At 39.8% G+C, this 25083-nt stretch overlaps 1 protein-coding gene across 2 annotated transcripts in view; it reads left to right on the top strand.

Moving 5' to 3' along the window:
* The first annotated feature begins 890 nt into the window (after positions 1-890).
* DLGAP5 (DLG associated protein 5) overlaps positions 891-25083 on the top strand; it is a 45651-nt gene continuing 21458 nt past the window's right edge. For both annotated transcript variants that reach the window (XM_079767828.1, XM_079767829.1), the window contains exons 1-12: positions 891-1005; positions 2770-3008; positions 8837-9030; positions 9888-9950; positions 11953-12037; positions 12130-12252; positions 13557-13627; positions 16279-16541; positions 17292-17419; positions 17801-17924; positions 20673-20758; positions 21473-21633. In XM_079767828.1, the coding sequence (XP_079623954.1) occupies positions 2771-3008; positions 8837-9030; positions 9888-9950; positions 11953-12037; positions 12130-12252; positions 13557-13627; positions 16279-16541; positions 17292-17419; positions 17801-17924; positions 20673-20758; positions 21473-21633 (1536 nt within the window). In that variant the 5' untranslated portion in view covers positions 891-1005; position 2770. The remainder of the gene's footprint in view (positions 1006-2769; positions 3009-8836; positions 9031-9887; positions 9951-11952; positions 12038-12129; positions 12253-13556; positions 13628-16278; positions 16542-17291; positions 17420-17800; positions 17925-20672; positions 20759-21472; positions 21634-25083) is intronic.

The following is a 25083-nucleotide window of genomic DNA, read 5'->3' as shown; positions in this document are numbered from 1 at the left end:
CATATTGGAAAGGGGTCTGTTGGGTGATGGAATTGCTCTATATCCTGATTGGCTGGCAGTCACACAGCTGTTTACATTTAGCAAAACTGATCAAATCGTGTATTAAAAAACTATGCTTTTTCACTGTATTTAAATGTTACCTCAATAAAAAAAAAAATGGACGGGGGTAAGAAAAGACTGGTGGCTTTAAAAAGTAACACTAACTCATGTAAGGAGAAATTTGGTATGGGAAGCCCTTTTTAAAACAGACTGTTGAACCTCAGAGGGAAGGCAGGGGAGGGAGTGGGAAGAGATCAACCAATGAACTTATATGCATATATGCATAACCCGTGGACACAGACAATGGGGTGGTGAGGGACTGGGGGGAGGAGGGAGGACCGACGGGACTGGAAGAGGTTAATGGGGGGGGGGGGGGGAGAGAAAGACCTATGTAATACTTTCAACAATAAAGATTTTTTTTTTAAAAAAAGGAAAACGAAACAGTCCAATAAGCTCTGCTGGATTTATGCAACCAAATAAGGACATTAAAAATCCCTGCAAACTTTCTGAGTGCCCTCTCCGTCAGAGTTCCTACATCTTTTCTTGGCTACCCGCGGGCCCCTGGGAGGTCGGGGCGGATGCAGACCCGACCTCACCCGCCCGGGTTCCCGCTCCTCTCCCACTGCCCCGCCCCCAGTCCACAGCGCGTCGCGGACCTGTCAACAACAGCGCGTCGCGGGCCCGCCCATTGATCCCGCTCACACCCATCTCAACAGTCCGCTCACCTGTCAATCAATTCAAATATCGCAAGGAGCAAACCAATCGCAAGCTTCTTCGAAGGGAAGAGGCGGGCGCGTTTCCCCGGAAGTGTTGGTTAAAATCCCTCCAATCAGAGGCTGGGTGTGGGAAGTTTGAATTTAGTTGGGGCCCGTGTTGTAGACGTTCCTGCTTTAGGGGCAGCGTTGGTTTCCAGACCGAGAGAGTTCTTTGCTCTTTGCTTGAGGTTTCACGCTGGACCTGCCTCAGGTAGGGGGGTGCTGGGGTGCCGGAGGGAGAGCGCTGGCCTGCTTCCTTCTAGAAGGTCTAGAAGGTCTAGAAGGATCTGAGGACCTGCAGCTGCGAGCTGGACGCGCCGCGGACAGGGGGAGGGTCCGCTGGCACCACGTTACCTGTCCTTCCTGAAGCTGAAAACACAGTCCTCCGGATTAAATATTTGTTTGCTTGATCTAGGTAGCTGTCAGCGTTTCACCACCGGGGCGTAATCGGCCTGTGGAGCAGGAGGATACTTAGCATCCTTGGCTCTGACAGCAGATTTCAGTAGCTCCTCTCCTCTCCTGGGACAACTGTAAACACCCGGGGTGAGAACGTGCAGGCAAGCAGGAATAAGGCATTGTAGACTGTGAAGCTGGAAGGAACCCCAGGCAGCCAGAGGCGAGAATTTACATGTATGTGAAGAGCCAGACTGCCCGGCTTGGGGTCCCAGCTGCAGCACTTGTTAGCTGTGCTCACGCGGGCAGTTAATTTACCTCATTTGTATAATGGCGAGAATACCTAATGACCCTTTAGGGTTTAGGAGAGAATAAGTAAATATGCCTTTAGTACTAGTTCTCTCTCTCTGCTGTGTATAGTGCTACGTTGTATTTCAAAATAACTAATATATGTTTTATTTCTTCTTTAATATTTAGCAAGTTAATGCTTGTGGGAGGTGGCATATCATATAGGGGAGAGTTCTTGATGAAAAGCACAGCCTTTTGTTACTTCCCCGGGGCTCCTAAAGGAGAATGTTATTAGCATCCAGGTTAGAAGAATTCTCATTTTTTTACCCTCTTGTTGATTGCTTAAAAATCATGTAACATTTGAATTTGTTGCATTTCTTGTGCGGATGTTTCTTTTATTTGGAGTTTTCTAATGGACTTCCTTAGTTGTTATTGTTGAAGAACATAGTGTGCTTATAACTTTTTAAACTTCCTAATTGCAGACCCTCCCTCTTTCCCCCACCCCCTTTTTCTTTTAAGCTGGCAATAATTTTCTCTGGAAAACCAGTCCTTTTTCTCCAGTTTGTCTTGGTTGTTCTCTATACCAGAGGCACAGGTAACTCCCTTAGACTTTCCACTTGCCTTTATTCTTTTTGTCAGTTTGGTCCATAGTTTCTTGGAACCCATGGCATCCTCTTTCTTGTCCTTCTCCCTTGTATTGCTTTAATACATTCTCCGAGGATCTTTCTATGAAAAGGGTATATGCCAACTAAACTATATAATGTCTTACATGGCCGAAAATAATTTTATTCTGCCCCCACCCCCTGGGGGGGCAAACTGATTCGATTATCCTTCTATGGCACCATGGTAATTCTTCTGAAAACCCTCCTTTTTCGTAGTCTCATATATTCAGTGCCTTCCTTACTTGTCTACTAGGCATCTCATATGTTTTTTGTTTGTTTGTTTTGGCTTGGTTTTGGCTTGAGAAAAATATAGCAGGTTGCCTGCATTCATCACTAGGGGACGGTTAAGAAACTATCCTATATTATTATTATGGACTGTAGCTTCCTGAGCTTCACTTTATCTGTCAAACAAGGTCCTATGTAGAACCCCAAAATAGGTCGTACTGTCTTATCTTTTGATTACCTCCTTCCCACTCTTCAGTGTCACATTCCATTTTGTATTTGAACATTTTTATTTCAGAAGGCGCTGAGGTTGGGACAGGAGGTAAACTGGAATCTTATTATTATTATTTTTTTACATAATAAAATGAAAAACCATGTAAGTTGGTCTCTCTCTCTCTTTTCCCTGACAGGATGGCTTCATCACATTTTGCCAGTCGACGCAGAAAGGATTTAAGTACTGATATGATTAGAACTAAAATTGCTCATAGAAAATCTCTGTCTCAAAAAGAACACAGACATAAGGAATATGAACGAAATAGACACTTTGGCTTGAAAGATGTCAACATTCCAACCTTAGAAGGTAGACATCTTCTTGAATTAGACGAGACATCTCAAGAGCTTGTTCCAGAAAAGGCCAGTGTCAAGCCAAGTAAGTAAAGGTTTATTGTAATTTTAAGTGCTTGGAAGAGCGAAGAAAAATTGATTTAATAAGTGAGGTTAAAAAAAAAAAATCCCTGACCAGAAGAATGGAGTTTTGTAATACCATTTTTGAATAACTTGATGTTTTCTACTGTCTATTTAAGGTAAAGGCTAGGCTAAAGCTATTTTAGCTAGGTTGGAGCCATTCACCTATGGAATATTATAAAACTTTATTTTCTGTATTGCCTTATAGGAATTCTAAAGTTCTTATTTCTGGAGCTTGGGTAGGATAAGTGTTGACAAGATAAATTGAAAAGGGACATAAAATAGAACTGATTGAAGAATCTATGAAATGAGATACTTTGCCAATGAAAACATTTCTTAGAAAGACAAGGAATTCTTCCTTGCAGTTTGCCTAAAAGGGTCATCAGGAAGGAAAAAAAATCAACTGATAAAAGAAATGATCTCAACAAATGATAGTGTCTTAGAAGGCAAGGGATGCTATAGAGAAGAAAGAGAACTGGGAATTAACTTTTGCATTTAACCAGAGGAGTCACTGGACTCCTATTTAGTTGTGTTCATATAGTAGGCACTAGGAGCTAGATTACAGTGAAATAAAGCAAGGATAAGGGAAGAAATGGCAGAAAGATATAAAGTCTTCTTAGATGAATTATAGAGAAAGAAATGAGATGTAAAGTTGTTTAAATGTTCACTGCTCCAATTCTATCATTTTCCAGGACCAGTGTAAAATGTGGCACTTACAAGGCATTCAACATAGAGCATTTGAGATCTTGCTTCTTGGCATATGTCATCAATTTGGCTCAAATAAACTTATAAAAATAAAAAGACATTCAACATAATTGAGCGTAATTGATTCTATAAAAGAGGGGGTTAGGCTAAAACATTTCAGATTTTTTTTTTTTTATGATTCTATCGGAAAGAGTAAAAATTGGATAAATGTGTTCAGCCAGAAGAGAGTGGCATCTTAGAAACCAAGTGAAACAAGCATGTCAAAGAGGATAGCCTGATTAATTATGTCAGTGCTTCTTGTTAGGCCAAGAAATATTAGAAATGTGAATTTGAACTTCACTGAGGAGGTCACAGGTGATCTTGGTAAGTAGTTTTTGTAGAGTGAAGTTCAGGAAGTGAAAGCCAGATTGACATGGATCAAGAGAGATTGGCAGTACCACCTAGGATGTATTCTTGCCCCCAAAGTTGAACTTGACGCTAACCAAATCCTTAGATATAATTTCCAGTTTATAGAAAACTTACCAGGGCTAGAGGAATGAGCAAGAAATAGGAGAAATCAAACAAACAAATGCAGAGTGTAGGACATTCTCTAGGACTTAACTTTTATTAACAGGATAATTGCATGAAAAGAAGGACAAGGAGGAATATCTTGATGAAGAGACTTAAAAGACAAACAGATACAATATATAGGTCTTGTTTGGTTCCTGACTTGAACAAATCAATGGTTAAAAAAAAAATAGACTTATTTGAAACAAATAGGAGTTCTAAATCTGCTCTCTGTAATAGGTGGAATTACTGCTAATTTTGTTAGGCATGTTAATGATATTGTGACTCTGAAAGAAAATGTCTTTAATTTTAGAGGTGCATACTGAAATATTTATGGATAAAGTTTTTTGAGTAGAATTTGTTTTCAAATACTTCAGAAACAAAGCAAGTGCAGCAAGTATTCGTACTTGTTGAATCTGGATGATAGGTATCCTACATAATAAAATGGTAATATGTAAATTACCATCACTCCGCTACGCCCACGATTGGGCCAGCAGGAGGCGCAGGGGGCGGGACTCAGGGTGGCCGGGGTAGCTGATTGGGCCAGCAGGACGCTGAGCTTGCCTCGAGCTCAGCGTCTGTGTCATGGCTGCGCCGGAGGCTTTCGGAAGGCCTGGGGCACCAGCGGACAGACAGACAGCCGGCTCCCCCGCGATCAAAAGCCAAAGCGGGGGAGCTGTCTGTCTGTCTGCGCCGGCGCAAGGCCTTTCGAAAGCCTCCACCGCGCTGGAGGCTTTCAGAAGGCCTGGGGCACCAGCGGACAGACAGCCAGCTGGTGCACCAGGTGCATGATTAAATCATGCACTGGGCCTCTAGTATTATTATAGTCTACTGTGTGTATATTTGAATTTTTTCATAATTTTGAAAAAAGTGAGGGGGATGGAAGGAGAAGAATTGGAAATATGGATATAAATAATTCTCTTGAAGAATTTTACCTTAAACTGAAATAGAGATATGAGGCAAGTAGCTAGGTGAGGATGTGTGTTGGGAAGAATTACTGCATGTTTGTAACTTCATGAGGGCAACAACCCAGTATAAAGAGAAAAATAGATGAGTGAGAAGGTAAATTACTGGAAGAATGTCCTTGAGTAGGTGAGAAGAAACAGAATCGAGGGGTATGTGGAGGGGGTGGCTTTTAATAGGGGCATACCTAGCTTATCTAGAAAAGAAGGTGAAGTGTGTGGGCTCGGATACCAAGGTGGGAGCTTTGAATGCAGATGGGAGAGGAGCCATTTCAAATTTGAGGAGAGGATAATGTATGAAATAGTAATTGAGGAGAATAAGAATAATGAGATGGGAAATGTAGGGTCCAGCTGAGTTTTATAGTCACAAATAGAGATGAGGTAGCATGCTTTTGTCTATTTTTCCAACCCCATTCAGTTATGCATTGCCAAGTGGAAGATAAGCAGTTGGAATTTTGCCAGGGTACAGCATAGTGAGAGAGGGGTCAAAAGTTGAAGTAGTGATTGTGATGATGAATCATGGAATCTAAATTGGTTAAGAAGAAACTTGAAAACACAAGAGAGGTAAGAGACAGTAAAAGGATGATTGTAGAGCAGTAGAGTGTAGGTCTTGGTGGGACCCAAGGATTGTTGGAAAGGTAAGATATGGTAATCAGAGTGGATTGCTTGAAATTGGGCTCATGAAGGACATATAGTTATTCATTGATAATAATGAAGTCTCAAGGGCCTAGCTGTCTCATAAATGAATACAGGTATGGCAATATATGGGTCTTCTCAGCCCTTGAAGTTTCAGGCAGGGCCTGGGTTGGTCAGAGCTCTCTCTCTTCGACTAGTTGCATTTGATCACAAGCAGCCTCTCTCTGTTCTCCAGTGTGCTGTGTAAATGTTATTTTTTATGTTTGCTATAACATGAAAAAGGTTGAAATACTGGTATGGATGTGACCCAGCTGAGGTATAGTAGAAGCAAGATCCTTGGAAGAAAGGAAGCCTAAGAATTGAGAGGCCAGGGTATTGGAGGGTTCATTAAGATTTGTACAAGAACAGTGATGGAGACAGTGACAGTGAACTAGGAGCTAAAGCTTTTGAGGAACAAGGGTGACACCTGGAGGGTCTATAGATGACTAATTGTGGTACTTGATAGTATGACCTGTGAAGCTGGCATCTTTTAGGGAAGAGGAAGAAATAGTGGGAGGCAGAGATGAGACACCTCCCCTCTTTAGGCCCAGTGATATTACCAGTGTGGGAGGAAAAAATAGTCAAACACTGGAGAGGACAACTAGGGAAGCAGGGTCTTCAAGGGAGAGCCAGTTTTACTGAGATCAAAAGATGAAGGGAACAGTCAGAGAAGTTGAGGATATAGGGGTTTTGTTGTTGATTGACCACTTCATCATCTGACCTTTTGTACGTTCTATTCTCTGTCTGGATTATCTTTTTAAAGCAACTTTATGAAGTCTGATTTCCAGCATAAAATTCACCTATTTAAATATATGCTTTTTTAAAAGTAAATTTACTGAGTTGTGCAGGTATCTTTCAGGAATTTTTTTAACCCTTAGCCAGTGGCAAACATGTACTTATTCTTCAGAACCCTTCTCAGGTAATCTCTCTTCTGAGAAACCTTTCCTGATCTCCTCAGACAGGTTTGTACCGAGTCTCTATTGAGCGTGTATTCTCCTACTATTTGATCTGTGCTAAACCAAATTGAAATTGTGTTCATTTCCCTACAATACTGTGTGAGCCCTTCAAGGGCAGAAATTCTCTTACTTATTCTTACTGCCTAAAAATGTCTGGCACATAGTAGCCACTCATATTTTTCAAACCAGTTTAAATAACATGAGAATACCTTAAGTTAAGAATAACAAGTGGGAAGACTCATACAACTTAACAATAGGAAAATAAACAACCCAATCAAAAAATGGACAACAGACTTAAATAGATACTTTTTGAAAGAGGACATAAGGAAGGCCAAGAGACATGAAAACATGCTCAAAGTCTCTAACCATCTTTAGAAAGGATATATGCACCCCTATGTTCATAGCAGCACAATTTACCATAGCTAAGATTTGGAAACAGCCTAAGTGCCCATCAGCAGATGAGTGGATTAAAAACCCGTGTTACATCTACACAATGGAATATGACATTGCACTAAAAAAGCAGGCATTCTTATCATTTGCAACAGCATGGATGGAACTGGAGAGAATTATGCTAAGCGAAATAAGCCAGTCAGAGAAAGATAAATATATCACATGATCTCACTCATTTGTGGAATATAATGAACAACATAAACTGATGAACAAAAACAGATCCAGAGACAGAGAAGCATCAATCAGACCGTCAAACATCAGAGGGAAGGTAGGGGAGGGTGGGGGTAAGAGGGAGAGATGAACCAAAGGACTTGTTTGCATACATACAAGCCTAACCAATGGACACAGACAACAGGGGGGTGAGGGCAAGAGTAGGGGAGTGGTAATGAGGGGATAAGGATACATATGTAATACCTTAATCAATAAAGAAGAAAAAAAAGAATAAGTGGGAGCTAGAGAAACTGACAAGTAGTTTTAATATCAAAGGAAAAAAATTGTAGCCCTAGCTGTTTTGCTCAGTGGATAGAGCATTGGCCTGCAGACTGAAGGGTCCCAGTTTTGATTCTGTTCAAGGGCACATGCCTGGGTTGTGGGCTCAATCCCCAGGGAGGTCGTGCAGGAGGCAGCCAATCAATCAATGATCCTCTCTCATCATTGATGTTTCTATCTCTCTCTCCCTCTCCCTTCCTCTCTGAAATCAATAAAAATATTTTTTAAAAAAGAAAACATTGTATTAGTTACCCCAAAACTTAGTGGCTTAAAACAACAAAGAATGTTATTATTTCACACAGTTTTTGTGGGTCAGGAATTTAGGGGCAGCTCAGTCGGGTATGGTAGTTCTGGAGGTTGCAGTCAAGATGTCACCCAGTAGTGCATCTGAAGGCTTGACTAAGACAGGAGAATCTGCTCTAAGATACTCACAGACTGGCAAGTTGATGCTAGCTTTTGGCAGGCAGCCTTAGTTTTTTGTCAGGTAGACATCTCCATAGGGCTGCCTAATTCTCTTTCTGGCTCCACATAGCCACTGGCTTCCCCCAAAGCAAGTGATCCAAGAGAGAGCAAGGCAAAGGCTGGAATGTCTTCCATGATCTAGTCTTGGAAGTCATACTCCTTTTCCATAGTACTTTTTTTTGTTATAGCCCTGTTCATTGATGGAGGGGACGGCAACACAGGGGCATGACTTCACCAGGAGGTTAGAATCACGGGAGGTCAGCTTAGACACTGACTGTTATAGAATTTAATTAAGTGAAAAAGGTAGTAATACACATCTTGGTACATAGCAAGCAGTTAATAAATATTTGAACAATTAAAAGCAAAAGAAATAGAAATTTTAAAAGAATAGGGATTGAAATAACTTGTGATTAGAGTGCTAAGGAGTTAAGTTTCTCAAAGCATTTCTTAGTTGCTGTTGAAATTAGACAAAATGATTTTTTTGACATTTGCATAACTTTGATCTGAAATTTTCTATATACTGTGTTTGGTTTGTTATTCCTGCTTAGAGTCAGTGAAAACTCTTCTACATGAGCAACGGAAACAAATGCTTCAGAAATACAAAGAAGAAAAGCAACTTCAAAAATTGAAAGAGCAAAGAGAGAAAGCTAAACGAGGAGTGTTTAAAGTGGGTCTTTATAGACCTGATGTGCCTTCATTTCTTTTTTCAAACCGGAATACTACGAAAGCTGAGCCAATAAAGGTAAATTTAGTATCCTAAGTAGATATAGAGGAATAGTTTCTTTTAACAGTTCCTTTTTCTTTAAGAGATTATACTCGATTTTAGCCAAAAGGCTGAGAAACAATTCTTTTAAGAGATTAAGTGACTAAAATTACCCATTCCCCTTAGTCCCTTTATTCACTCAGCTAATTACTAGGAGGTGGGAATGACAGTAGTAGCTCAAAAGATGAAAATCAGGTCTCTCATTGTAACTGTAGGTAGATTGCAATAGGATAAAACAAGGAAAGCAAGTAGATCCAGGCTGGACAATGAATGTTATGCCAGAGAACTTGGCATTTATCCTGTGAGATATGGAGAGTCAAGGGAGGCTTTTAAATGATGTTGTACCATTATCAAATTAATAATACAGGTCCAGCGGGTGTGGCTCAGTGGTGAGCGTCTCCCTATTAACCAAGAGGTCACAGTTTGATTTCCAGTCAGGGGACATGCCCAGGTTTTGGGCTTGATCACCAGGAGAGGGTGTGCAGGAGGCAGCCAATCAATGATTGATGTTTCTATGTCTCCCTCTTCCTTCCTCTCGAAATCAATAAAAAAATATATTTTTAAATTAATAATGCAGAAAGAGCCCTGGCCAGTGTGGCTCCGTTGGAACATTGTCCTGTATACCAAAAGTTGGCAGGTTCAGTTAACTTAAAGATAATTTAAATCAGGTCAGAACCAGAAAAAAATAGTAATTTATGTTAGCAAGTATCTTTTTGACATAAATGACTACAGATAAAGTTTAACTTTAAAATGAGAACTTTATTTCATAATGAAACATGGAGGTAATTTTGCAAGTTCATTTTTAAATTTTTTAATCTTGTTTTGATTGTTTTAAGGCTGTTCCATCTTTTGTACGGATGACAAGGTCAAAGACCAAAGACCAAATGGAGCAAACTAAGGTATAGTTGATAATAGATAATTGTTACTAAAATGACACATTATACTTTATTTTCTCAGAATAAGTAAATTTATTTTTAATTTGCCAGCTTCAAGTATAGTGATTATTTTACTAGAGTTAATATTACCGGAATCACTGTTATTAGTATGGTGACATAGAACAGTTTTTACTAAATGCTAAGGAAATATTCTTTTAAAATAGTCTTTGCCCACCCAGTGTGGTGTATGCAGGAGGCAGCTGATCAATGATTCTCTGTCATCACTGATGTTTCTCTCACTCCCTCACCCTTCCTCTCTGAAATCAATAAAAATTTTTTAGCCGAAACCGGTTTGGCTCAGTGGATAGAGCGTCGGTCTGCGGACTGAAGGGTCCCAGGTTCGATTCCGGTCAAGGGCATGTACATTGGTTGCGGGCACATCCCTGGTAGGGGGTGTGCAGGAGGCAGCTGGTCGATGTTTCTCTCTCATCGATGTTTCTAGCTCTCTATCCCTCTCCCTTCCTCTCTGTAAAAAATCAATAAAATATATTAAAAAAATAAAATAAATAAAAATTTTTTAAAAAGTAGTCTTTGCCAAGTCATCCCTTATGAGATCTATACCAAACTTTGTCTTTGAGTCACACCCTTTTTTGTTTGTTTGTTAGTTTACTGCTATTCTATTATGTAGTTCATGACACCATAAAATGCAGATAGGAATATATAGCATATAGGGTGGGTGTTATAAGTTATAGATTTTCAAAGCACTCTGATGGATAAAGTTACTAGGAAGATTACTAAAAGTAAAGTGAGGAAGGGGCAAGTAGCATGCCTCTTTATCAGGTGAGGAAGCTAACGTTCATGTATCTAATACATTTTGAGTCACTACCATGTTCTTCTAGGCTCTAGGTACGATATAATAGGGAACAAAATAATTCTCTTTTTATCTGAGATAGGCAATAAGAAAATAAGTACATATTATGTCAGATGGAATAAAAAAGAAGGGAGATGATGGTTACTGAATTAGGTAGAATTTTGATTGGGCCTCACTGAGATGGTAGCATCCTATCTAATAAAAAAGTAATATGCAAATTGACCATCACTCCAACACACAAGATTGCTGCCCCCATCTGGTCAAATATGGCTGCCCCCATGTGGACACAAGATGGCCACCACAAGATGGCTGGAAGGGGAGGGCAGTTGGGAGGGACCAGGCCTGCAAGGGAGGGCAGTTGGGCGGTACCAGGCCTGCAGGGGAGGACAGTTGGGGGGGGGACCAGGCCTGCAGGGGAGGACAGTTGGGGGGGACCAGGCCTGCAGGGGAGGGCAGTTGGGGATGATCAGGCCTGCAGGGGAGGACAGTTAGGGGTGACCAGGCTGGCAGAAGTGGTTAGCGGCAATCAGGCAGGCAGGCAGGCGAGTGGTTGGGAGCCAGCAGTCCTGGATTGTGAGAGGGATGTCTGACTGCCCGTTTAGGCCCAATCCCATGGTTCAGGCCTAAACGGGCAGTCTGACATCCCTCAAGGTGTCCCAGATTGGAGAGGGTGCAGGCTGGGCTGAGGGACACACACCCCCTCCTTGCACGAATTTCGTGCACTGGGCCTCTAGTTTTTAATAAAGTCTTTAAGGAAATACAAGAGAGAACTCTGGCAGAGTTTTCTATCTAGGAGAATGATTTTCTAGACAAAATTCAAAAGTCCTGAAGTAAAGACATGCCTGGTATGTTTAAGGACTCTCAGATGATTATAGTCAGTTCTTTTTAATAACTTTGATTATGTTTAAAATTTAGAATTTAGAAAAATGCTGAATTATTAGCATTTTCTAAATTTTAGGAATCTAAAAAAAGGTGGTAAGAAAATTTATAATGGAAAACTTTTTTCCTTATCTCATTTTATTTGATATAGTGGATATTTTGCTGGGTTATTTACAATAGTCAGATTTCAGATGAGGGGGTCAGTTTACAGATTAGAAATGTGGTGGTTTGATTCATTATGCAATTAAATCACATAGCACCTAATCTTTTAAATAGATTACTATTGGGAATGATGTTCAAACAACTCGGCCTGGTCAAAGACCAACTTCTGAAAAGAAAGTGTTGAACAAAGAGAAAAAAGGTAGGAATATTAGCAATTATAAGCTCTGATGTTGCCATAGCAATAATTTAATAATTACAAAAAGCATTTGATTTGATTATTTTTCCCCACAGTTGAACAGCCTGAAATGCCCACATCAATAAGAATGACTCGATCAGCTACTCTAGCAGCAAAGCAGATGGCTAGAACAGTCTCATCTACTACAACAAGAAAGCCAGTGACAAGAGCTACTAATGGTAAGAACTGCTTCTTGGTCAATGACTAAACTAGAATGTTTTGGTCCTTGAGGTATTCATCATGTACTCCCTTGAGTAAGAGAGGAGGAAATGAGAGATTCCAGTTACCTGAAGATAGGTTCTGTGCCCCAACATCGAGTTAGCAGTGGGTGCTTGAACATGGAAATACCTCAATTGGTATAAGCAGTGCTTCAAAGTGAAGAATTAATAGCCCCAATAAATTACAATCCATCTATTTGGAAAATGGGGTGGTGTAACATTTAAGAACAATGTGGAAAAATGCTTAATAACATGGTTCATGGTATATTAAGTGGGGAAAGAAAAACAGGTTAAAAGGTGAACAGTATGAGCACAGTTCTAAAATATGTATGTGAATATGTGAACATAGGAAACAACTGGAAAAATGTACCTGAGGTCAACAGTGATTATTACTGTTGGGTGATTATTTTTTATTGTTGTTTTGTGCTTTTTAAAAATTTTCCTAATTTTCTACCATATATATTTGATATTCAGAGGCAAAAGGTAAAGTACTTTAACACCTTTTTTTTCTTAAATATATTTTTATTGATTTCAGAGAGGAAGGGAGAGGGAGAGAGAGATAGAAACATCAATGATGACAAAGAACCATTGATTGGCTGCCTCCTGAACACCCCCTACTGGGTATCGAACCCACAACCCCGGGCATGTCCCCTGACCTGAATCAAACCCAGGACCCTTCAGTCTGCAGGCTGATGCTCTGTCCACTGAACCAAACCAGCTAGGGCTTGTTTTGTTTTTTAAAACAGATGGTCTATACTTGGCATGAAATTTAATTTGTTTTTACCTTATTTTATAATAAGACTTTTAATCATTAAATTCTTTAAGATATACATTCCTATTGTTACCTTTTTTTTGTTCCCTTTCCCAAATTACCTACTGCTTTTAAAAAATATATATTTTTTGGGGGAAGGTCAATGGGGGAAGAAAAGGAGACATATGTACTACTATTTGTAATACTTTAAACAATAAAATAAAATTTAAAAAAATATATATTTTTTTATTGATTTCAGAGAGGAAGGGAGAGGGAGAGAGGGTTAGAAACATTAATGATGAAAAAAGAATCATTGTTTGGCTGCCTCCTACACGCCCCCTACTGGGGATTGCAGCCACAACCTGGGCATGTGCTCTGACTTGGAATCGAACTGTGACCTCCTGGTTCATAGGTCAACACTCAACCACTGTGCTACGTTGGCCAGGCCCTAGTGCTTTAAATGAAGCATTTTCTGTCTAGTCAAAATGGATGACTTATTTTATTTTTATTTTAGCTAATGAAGCAGAAAGAAAAGCAACAAATCAAGGAAGGCCTGCGAAAAATGTAGAAACTAAACCTGACAAGGTAGTCTATAAACATCTGTTTATTTCTAGATACTTTGGAAACCTTATTGCTGCTTTCATAAGGTTGAAATTAAACATACAGAACTGCTCAAGAAGTTAGTCTACATGAGTTTTAAAAACTCTTGAATCATAAAGAAGCGTAAGAGGATTTACTGTTGTTTTCAGGTATCTTATCCTCAGAGCTTTATAGGTAGAAAAAACATAATTTTGTTAACTGGACATAGAAAAGAAAATAAGAACACGGTTGACAGAAACCTTCCTATGAGAATTAGCTTTGATGGGGAAGGGTGAAATGCATTGACTTTGGATTTAATTAAGCCTGAATTTGAATATTGTCTCCATTCCCCAATTAATTATATAACCTTGGACAAGATATGCATTTCTTTTCCCATGTCTAACATGTAATATCTATATAGACTAGTATGAAGAATTAAATAACCTAACATTTCTGGTAACATCTAGCATAGGGACTAGTAGAGTCTTCAAAAAAGCCACAGTTTTGAAGACCAATCCCTTGGTTTATAATACATACTACAATTCCATAACCTTAAAGACAAAACAAAAAAAAAACACATTATGTCAAAGTATAAAAATCTGACTAGATTCTACTGAAAATCAAACAGATCCTCCAGGAAGGCAATATAGGGTGAATCTTCACAGACAAGCAACTGTACCTCAGAGCTCCTCCCTTCAGACTGATTTTCTTCTTAAGGATTATCACTAGTTTTCTTTTGTTATTGTCTATTTTTTTTAATGAAATGTATTGGGGTGACATTGGTTTAATTGGTTTAATAAGATTACATAGGTTTCAAGTGTACATTTCTATGACACATGATCTGTATATCACTAGTTTTTACTTTCATTCTCATGCTGGCCTCAGGGATAGTGTTACCGTGAAACTCGTGTCCAGATTGAAAAAAAAAATCTGGTTTCAGTTCATAATTCATTAAGCATCAGACACATAGAAACCTCTAAAAATTATGTTTAAGTGGGTGAGTAAAAGTGGTCAAAGGTATAAACTACTAGTTATTAAATAAGTAAGTCCTGGGGATATAATGTACAGCATGGTAACTATAGTTAACTAGAGGCCTGATGCACAGATTTGTGCACCGGTGGGGTCCCTTGGCCTGAACTGCACCCTCTTGCAATCCGGGACCCTTCGGGGGATGTCGGACTGCCGGTTTCGGCCCAATCCCTGCAGGCCAGGCCCAGGGACCCCACTGATGCATGAATCTGTGCACCAGGCCTCTAGTCTATACTAATAAAAGGGTAATAAGCTAATTAGACCAGACATCTTCTGGATATCCATCCGGATGTCCTTCCAGACAAAGCCACGGTGGCGGGGGCCGAGGCAAAGTCAGTTAGGGGTGACCAGGCCAGCAGGGGAGGGCAGTTAGGGGCAACCAGGCCGGCAGGCAGAGAGGTTAGGGGCGATCAGCCAGGCAGGCAGAGGTGGTTAGGGGTGATAAGGCTGGCAGGGGAGCAGTTAGGGGTGATCAGGCCGGCAAGCAGAGGTGGTTAGGGTGATCAGGCAGGCAGGCAGAGGTGGTTAGGAATGATCAGGCAGGCAGGGGAGCAGTTACAGGCATCAGGAAGGCAGAGTAATTAAGGGCGATCAGGCAGGCAGGCAGGTGAGCAGTTAGGAGTCAGCAGTCCCGGATTGTGAGAGGGATCGGGCCTAAACTAGTAGTCAGACATCCCCCAAGGGGTCCCGGATTGGAGAGGGTGCAGGCCGGGCTGAGGGACCCCCCCCCATGCATGAATTTCATGCACCGGGCCTCTAGTATTCATATAAAATCTTTGGTTAATTTCTTTCCACCTTCCCCCTTCCCTCTGAGATTCATCAGTCTGTTCTATGTTTCCATGCCTGTGCATTGAGCGTCTGCCCCCTGGTAGTCAGTGTGCATCATAGCTACCAGTCGAACGGTCACTTAGGCTTTTTTATATAGATAGATAGATAGATATAGATTATACTGCATTATATATTTGAAAATTACCAAGGCAATAAATCTTAAAAGTTCTCATCACAAGAAAAAAAATTGTAACTATGTGTGGTGATTATTTTGCAAAATACACAAATATAGAATCATTATTCTGTACACCTGAAACTAGTATAATATTAAATGTCAATTATATTACCAGTAAAAAAATCAAGTAGCATTTAAATTGACTTGAAAAAGAAAATATGCTTCACATTTTATATGGTTAATCTTATTGTGTCACATAGAAAAATATTTTCGATGATGTGATAAAGGATTTAGTCCTTGACAATAGTAGTCATCCAATAAATTTTGGATTTATGATTCTCACACCATTGTAATGATCACTATAATTAAAGTAAAAAGATATGTGTTTGTTAGGTGAGTAAATTTTTCCACCTTAGTTTTCATATATTTCAATTTGTTGTAATACCTAAAACTTATTATTTAGTTCTTTTCATAGGATTGGTCCTCTCTCTTTCTGGATCAGAGCAATGGTTTAGTGTAGCTGATTCTCTGATTCCTTGTATACATTTAGATGTATTTGTTTTTCACTCCTAAATTATGTACATGGCACATATATCTCAACTTGCACATTTTCAGGCCTGTAAAAATTGGCCAAATATATCCTCAGAAGAGAAATTCTCACTTTATTTTGTTTATTCACATCTAGGTCATTTCTTTTCAAGTTGATAGTGAAGAAGATAATTTGGATTCGAAAACCACTGCAACAAATGATGGAGTCTTATCAAAAATGGGAAACTTACCTAACACAAATACTGCAAAAATGAAAGGAAAGAATTCCTTCGCACCTAAAGATTTTATGTTTCAGCCACTAGATGGTCTGAAGACCTATCAAGTCACACCTATGACTCCAAGAAGCGCCAATGCTTTCTTGACACCCAGTTACACCTGGACCCCTTTAAAAACAGAAGTGTAAGAATGTAATATTAATAGCAGGTTCCTTGCTAAGATGGATAACAAATGCCTTTCTTGGATTTGTCTTGTGCTTTTTAAAGTTGTTATTTAGTTAGTAAATGATGTAATTACAAATCATGAAAATTTGGTCTTTTAAAAAAATTCTTCAGAAGGCTACAATAATGTTTGACAGTTTTGACATTTCCTATGTGTTCTTATTATCATTTTTATGATACTATTTGTAGTTTTTTGCATTTAATAAATGACTTTATTATAATACTTAGAAATAATTTTTGGAAAGAAGAAGCTGCTATAATACTGTAGTTTAGACATCGTTTGGGTTTTTGTTTGTGTATTTTGCTGAGTATTACTTTAGAAAAACTATAGAGACAAAAATGCTTGGCTTGCAAAGGGGATGGGTGGGAGGAAATGAGTTGTAATCTTTAAAAGAAAGGAAAAGGTTGTTTTGCAAAGACTGGCTGGCAGCAAATTTACTAGATACTGCCCAGCAGCATCCAAGACTACTAAGTGCTTATGTTTTATTAAGAGATCCTCAGAATCTTTGGGTCTCATTACATTTAGTAAAGATGGACATTCTCGCTGTGATCTTTAAATTTTTTCCCTTATAGTTTAGACACATTTTTAAAAAAAATAGAAACTAATTTCTATTTTATCACAGGTTTTTAAAAAGCAACATATTTTTGAGATCCTTTAATCAGATATATAGGGTTCATGTTTCATGAAGTATATTTTTGCTATTGTTTTTAGTGATAAGACTCAAGACACAACAAAAGAAATCTTGGCACAAAAATGTAAAATTGACTCTGCCAAGACAGTACATCAAGATTCAAATAAATTACAGTATCCTCTGGATTCTCTAACAGTTTGGAATAAAGGTATGTGTGGTATTTCAATTAAATTTTTACTTCTCTGGATTTTTATTTACTACAGATTTGTTTTAGAGCCCCTCTTCACCATATAGTTCAGGGATGTGATCTCAGGGTCAGTAGAGGTTAGAAAGCATAGGAAAAGGTCCAGGGAGAGGGACAGTTCATATAAGGAATACAGACTGAGAAGAGCGGGCATAAATTTTAATTTGAAGAGATGAAAATATTGAAAGACACTTTAGAGATGTGTTGAATGAAATTGAAGCAGAAATAAAGCTTTGAAATTCAACTGAAAAAAATTGAAGAATTAAAAAATTTTGTCTTGTGGGGGATGTCATTTTAGGAGTTGCTGCTTTGAAATTTATATGTAATATTTTCTTTAACCTATAGAAAATGTCTTAAATACAAATGATACTACTAAAAATTCAAGTGGCTTTCCAATAAAAGAAGTCCCATCACTTGAAATAAATGAAGATCAGTTATCTCAGCCACAGCATGATGTGCCATATTTCAGGTTTGTCCATTTGTTCCTACTGTAAGAAATTTGTAATGTCTAGACATTTAAGACCAAAATTAAACTGCTTTCACCTTAATGTAATAGTTGATTTGGGAGAAACTGATTTTGGGTGATTTTCAAAAGGTAGAAAAAGGTACACATGAGAAGTCTCCTTTCCCAACTCTATCTCCCAACCCCATAGTTAAAACTTCCATGGAGGCAAATGTTATTTCTTCTGAATATTTCCAGAGATGGATAATGCATATGTAGACAAACAGAAACATGTTTTTTTGGTGTGTTTTTTTTTCCCCAAATTATAAGAGAAAGTGTCTTTAGAAAGTTACAGAGGTAGTAGAAGTGAGCCAGCTGGGCTGCGCAGGCTCAGGAAACAAGTTATAGAAACAAAAGAAGGGCCCTTGGAGCTTAGGAGAAGGAAAGGCAAAGGTAACGAGCCTGTAGAGAAGAAGAGGGGGAACAGAAAGGCGAGGGTGTGCTTCAAAGAACAACCTTGTGTTTTTCAGTTCTTTCACATAAAGATCTTTATTGACATTCCCTCCAGCAAGGTATGGGAATTTCTGTTTTCTCCACTGCCCCCCCCCCAAGAAACCAAGTTAATGTTTACTTTATAAAAGACTAGTAGCCCTGCGCATGAATCTGTGCGCCAGTAGCTTGCCAGTAGCTTGCTGCTGCCCTCCTGTAGCTCTCCACCCGCTGCCCCGCCCTCCTGTAGCTCCCTCTGTCCACCCCCACCGCTGCTCCCCATAGCCTGCCTCCTCCTGTAGCTCTCCGCCTGCTGCCCTGCCCTCCTGTAGTTCCCTCCACCCCCCTGTCCCCCCCCATAGCTTGCTCCCCTGCCCCCTCCTGTAGCTCGCCGCCGCCCACTTATAGCTCACTGCCCCACCCTCCTGCTGATCCGTCATCCAGTCATTATGCGGTTGGTCGTTACTCTTCACGGCGTAATGACCATTTGCATATTACATCTTTATTACATAGGATGGACAGTGGGAGATGGTAGGAGGCTCTTTGGCTCACTAAATAATGAGATGGGATTGTTTCTCCAACTGGGAAGAGTGAAAATTAACAGAATTCATGTCACCTAAATCTCTTGGAAACAAATCAGAGTGCTGCAATTGGAGAAAGACCCTAACACATCACATAGGAAGTGGTTACATACTATTATTCTTGAGTGAATGTAGCAGGAAAATTCTAATACCTTTTCTAATGCGATATTAATAAATTTTTGAGCTTTGCCAATCAAATAGGAATAATATCTTGCTGTAGTTTTAATATTCATTTGCTGTATGATGAATGAGTCATCTTTTTTATATGTTTGAGAGCCACTTTAATTGTTTTTATAACATAAGGTTTTAGAATTGTAAGTGATTTTAGAGATTACCTAGTCCATTGTGTTGTTCAACTGAGATGATAAGCAATGCCTCCAGACATTGCCAACTAAATAATGTCAAATCTAAGCCAAGTCTCCTTCCTCATTAATTAACCTTTTGCACTCGAATGTCGAGTGTGACTCGACACGGTTAGCATCGAGATTAAAATTACTCTTTGAATGTATCAATAATTTGAAATATTAAAAAATCCAAATAAATAAGTTTGTATGAAAAGAAACTCCAGTTTTTTATTCTACTGCCGCGCTTTGTAAAATCTGGGGTATTTAAAAAATTAAATCCCGAGTAAAATAAAGGAATCGAGAAAAAAGCAAGCGAGTGCAAAGGGTTAAATTGTTTTCTTTTATATCACATTCAGTTTACCTTAGGCCAGGGTTTCTCAACCTTGGCTTGTTGACATTTTAGACTGGATAATTCTCTTTGGGTGTGGGTATGGGGAGGGGTCCTCTACACATGTCTTGTAGCTTCCCTGGCCAGTAGCACTCCTTTAGTTCAAAACAAAACAAAACAAAACAAAAGTCTCCTAAACACACACACACACACACACACACACACACACAAACACAAACAACAAAAAATGTCTCTAGACATTGTCAGATGTCAGTGGTAAGGGGGATGAAGGTACAAATTAACTCCAATTGAGAACCACTGCCTTTGGACAGGCAAAGTTTAATAATCAGAGAATCTATAAGGCCCTATCACTGAAATTCCAGACTTAACAGTTTTTATCTTCAACTTAGTCTTGGTAGTTGGATTAGTCTTTATTCCATAGACTAGGAGCCCGTTTGCAGGAAGATTCCTGCAAGCGGCCGCTGCCGCCACTCGCGCTGCCGCTGTAGCTGCCGCCCTCCCCGCCCCACCCACGCTTTCCCTCTGGCAGCCACCTTGCTTTCCGCTTTTCCTCCCTCTTCTAAGTTGTCTTCAGTCTTCACTCCTCCCTCCCTCCCTCAGCGTATGCAAATTAACTGCCACCTTTGTTATAGGTTAATTTGCATACTCGCTCTGATTGGCTGTGGGCGTAGCGAAGGTACGGTCAATTAGCATTTTTCTCTTTTATTAGTGTAGATGGTAACAGAGAACTAAGAACTATAGGATGTCTGATTCTTTCTGTTCAGCTTCTGAAAAATAAGAATAGAAAGATTAGCGTGAAAAGTGGGTTCTTGGCATTAATCATCCACATAAGTTTTAGATGTAGAAGGATGGACATATATGTAGGATATGCACTTGTATTGTTTGGGTTTTAATATATCACAGTTCCTAAAATATCTCTGGGAAATTAACATTTTATAAGTGTCATACTGTTAATGCTTAGATATTAGTGTCAGAAACATTTGTACAACTGAAATGTATGTCATAATTTTAGAAATATTCTCCAGTCAGAAACTGAGAAATTAACTTCACACTGCCTCGAATGGGACAGGAAGCTTGAATTGGACATCCCAGATGATGGTGAGGGAAAATTTATGTATTTTTTACATTTTAGCTTTGTTCATCTTAATTTGGTTACATTGATCTGAAACTTTAAAAATCTAGTTTTGTCCAACTTTATACTTTATTCAAAAAAGCAAGAATTTTTTCATTTCTCAATATATGTTCACTAACATCTCTGTACTAAAATGATACATGATTTAAAAGATGTAAATAATTAGAATATTTTTAAACATTATATTTTATTGATTTCAGAGAGGAAGGGAGAGGAAGAGAGAGATAGAAACATCAATAATGAGAGAGAATCATTGATGGCTGCCTTTTGCATGCCCTACACTGGGGATTGAGCCCACAACCCAGGCTGACATCCTGGTTCATAGGTCGACACTCAGTCACTGAGCCACACCAGCTGGGCTAGAATATTGTCATTCCTGAGAATTAGACATTTGCCTTTTTTATTATCAGATTTCTTCATATGACTCAATGAGTGACATCCATATCTGGTATTGTTTAATTATATAAAAATATTTTCTGAATGAAAATTACTTAAATCAATATGGAACAGTATTTGTATGACAACACTTTGTAGAAGAAATTTTTGTTTTGCTTTAAGGTAAGAATTTGATTCTGCAAGCCCTAGGGTATTTGGGGTAAGGTCTTCTCATCAGTTGGTTGGCTTTGCAATAAAGGTCATGTTTTGTCCTTTAACTTTAAAAAACCTCCTATTTCCTTTAGCTAAAGATCTTATTCGCACAACAGTTGGTCAAACAAGACTCCTTATGAAAGAAAGGTTCAAACAGTTTGAAGGCCTAGTGGATGATTGTGAATATAAACGAGGTGAAAAGGAGACTACCTGTACAGATCTGGATGGATTTTGGGACATGGTTAGTTTCCAGGTAAGTGGTCAAGTGTTTTGAATACACTAACTTTGAGTCTGGCCTTTTCTTTTTTTCTTTAAGTGAGGTAACAGTAGTAAAATAGAGGTATTAGTAGTTGCTTAGATACCTATAATAGTAAATGAGATATTACATAGCACCTTTATAAACTGTAAAGCACTGTCTATATTTTTTAACTGATGTCCCCCTCCCCATATTGTCAAGATAATTTCTATATGAGTTGGAAGTTGAAATTAGTCAACTGTTGAATAGTCTATAATGATTATACATGTGAGAAAATGAGTAACTCTAGTCTTTAGTATTTCAGTTCATCTAGCCGTTGTCGAGTCCCTACTGTGCCAGGCATTGTACTAGGAGTTGTTAATAAGGCACATTAGTGAGTCAGATACAACATGCAATTCCAATCTAATGTAAAAAATGCTGCGATAGAGGGAATTACTAGGAAGATCAGTAAAGGTGTGGAGAGGATGGCACTTTCTAGCTTTTTGAGCTTATTTCAGAAACTAGAGGCCCGGTGCACAAAATTCGTGCACGGGGGTGCGGGGGAGGGGGTCCCTCAGCCCTATCTTGGTCTGCAAATACACCAGCATCCCTCACCCTGGCCTATAGCTAGAGGTACCTCCCCTCCTTCTGCACAGCCTCTGGGAAGATGCTTGTCCTGGGGCCTCCTCAAGGCCCTGGCCCACGACGCCCTGCAGTTCGGGTACCCGGGGGCTTGGGCTTTCAGGTCTGGCTTCCTCACCTGGCATAGTGAGCATCAGCTGCCATGGGAGCCTTGCCTTAGGAGTCACCCCCTTGGACCATACTACTTGCGAGTGTGTGTGTGTGTGTGTGTGTGTGTGTGTGTGTGTGGCCTCAGTGGCAGTGATTTGATGCCTGTAGCATGCCCGCTGACACCCACTACTGCGGCGCAACACTGGTCCCGTCTGGCTTCCAGTCTGTGACCTGGGCTGATGGGCTGCGACGGGGCTGCGGGTGGAGGACCCCGGCACCCATAGGGCTGTCAGCATCAGGAACTGGAAAGATTCATTTTTCTGGTTCCTCCTCTGCCATGCAGATGCTGAGCTCCGGGCCCCACAGGCCCGTTCACTCCCGCCGCAAGGCTGGCCAGGGCCGGGGCATGGGCTCGCTGCTCCAGAGGCCCCTTCTGTGCCCCAGCACAGCCATGGCGCAGACACTGAGCTCGCGCCCCCGCTGGCGATGCGAGCTCAGCATCCGGCCGGCCCCATTCGGCCACGCCCGGCCTTTGCCTCCGTTTGCCTCCGCCGCTCAGCGGCGCAGGGGGGCTCCGATCGCGTCCGGAGGGAGGCAAGGGCGGGGGGCGGGGACCCTCCGTCCCCGCCGCCAGGCCTTTGCCTCCTGCCAGCCCAATCGGCTGCCCCGGCCACCCTGAGTCCCGCCCCCTGCGCCTCTCACCGGCCCAATCGTGAGCGTAGCGGAGTGATGGTAATTTACATATTACCTTTTTATTAGGTAGGATAAGCAGATAAAATACTCTTTCAATAACTAGTAGCTAACAATCATTACTCATCATAATGCATTACTTTATACCAGTTTTAATATATTTATCAGTTTTCATAATAGTTTACTAGCATCCTTTAGTGATGACTATTTACATTTGTTTTTAAGTATCATTATTTCTGAATTTAAAGGTATTTGATGTGTTTGCATTGTTTATCCTTTTAATCGTGTTTTTTTTCAAATATTATTTTTATTGTTGACACTATTATAGATATCTCCATTGTTTCCACCCCCCCCCCCCCCTTAGCCTGTCCCCACCCAGCCCCCTATAATTATTATCTTTACTGATGCTCATTTTTCAGCTTTGGCCAGTGGGGGACCTCTTCAAGTTGGCTCCTGGGGCATTTATTTATTTATGTATGTATGTATGTATGTATGTATGTATGTATGTATGTATATACGTATGTATGTATGTTTAAAGAGCTGTATTGAGGTACCATCTACATATTATACAATTTTTTAAGGAGAGATTGTGAGTAGCTATGTGTATAGATGCATAGTAAGGGGATTCAAAACATGTTTACCAAGCTGTTGACAGTGACTACCACTTTGGAGGAGACTGGAAATACCAGAAGAATGGGGATCATATATTCTCATCCTGCTGCTAATACATTATTTGAATCTTTTAAAATGAGCTTGTGTCAAGAGAATGAGAAGGCAAGCCACAGATTGGGAGAAAATCTTTATAAAAGACATTTGATTATGGACTGGTTTCCAAAATGTACAAAGACCTCTTAAAACTCAACAATAAGAAAACAAACAACCTGATTTAAAAACAGGCAAAAGACCTGAACAGACACTTTACCAAAGAAGGTATATATGGCAGGTCAGCATATCATTACAGAATTGCCAATTATAACTACAGTGAGATACCACTACATACCTACTAGAGTTACAAAAATCTACCCCACTACTAGCTGGTTTGGCTCAGTGGATAGAGCATTGGCCTGCGGACTGAAGGGTCCTGGGTTCGATTCTGGTCAAGGGCCCATGCCCGGGTTGTGGGCTCGATCCCCAGTAGGGGGTATGCAGGAGGCAGCCGATCAATGATTCTCTCTCATCATTGATGTTTCTATCTCTCTCTCCCTCTCCCTCTCTGAAATCAGTAAAAATATATTTTAAAAAAAATCTAAACCACTGATAGCACCAAATGCTGGTGAGGATGGAGAGCAATAGGAACTCTCATTCATTGCTGGTGGGAACACAAAACAGTACGGCCCCTTTGGAAGACAGCTTGGCAGTTTCTTACAAAACTAAACATACTCTTACCATAGGATTCAGCAATTATACTTCTTCGTATTTACCCATAAGAGTTGAAAACATATGTCCACACGAAAACATGTACACAGATGTTTATAACAGCTTTAGTCTTAATTGCCCAAACTGGAAAGCAACCAATATATATCCTTGAGTAGGAGAATAGATGAACTGTTTAAAAAGAGACAGTTATTTTGTTCATCTTGCATAACTTAGAATATATCTCTTACCGTTTTAGTGATCAAAAATAATTTAGGGGAGCCCTGACCGGTTTGGCTCAGTGGATAGAGCGTCGGCCTGCGGACTCAAGGGTCCCAGGTTCGATTCCAGTCAAGGGCATGTACCTTGGTTGCGGGCACATACCCAGTAGGGAGTGTGCAGGAGGCAGCTGATCGATGTTTCTCTCTCATCTACGTTTCTAACTCTCTATCCCTCTCCCTTCCTCTCTGTAAAAAATCAATAAAATATATTTTAAAAAATAATAATTTAGGGGAGTTATTCATATATGACATGATTTTTGTAGATTGTGGAGGTTTATAAGACCAAAAGTAATGAACAATTTTACCATAAGAATTCTTCATTTGAATACTAAATTGAGAATGATTTAATCTAATTTTATATGTCACCAATCCAAGTCACTCTCAATTTTTTTTTGAAGTCTCAGTTCATTAG

This window comes from Cnephaeus nilssonii, assembly GCF_951640355.1.
Source record: "Cnephaeus nilssonii genome assembly, chromosome: 4".
In the NCBI taxonomy this organism is placed as follows: Eukaryota; Metazoa; Chordata; class Mammalia; order Chiroptera; family Vespertilionidae; genus Cnephaeus; species Cnephaeus nilssonii.
This window is presented reverse-complemented; position numbering and strand designations above follow the sequence as displayed.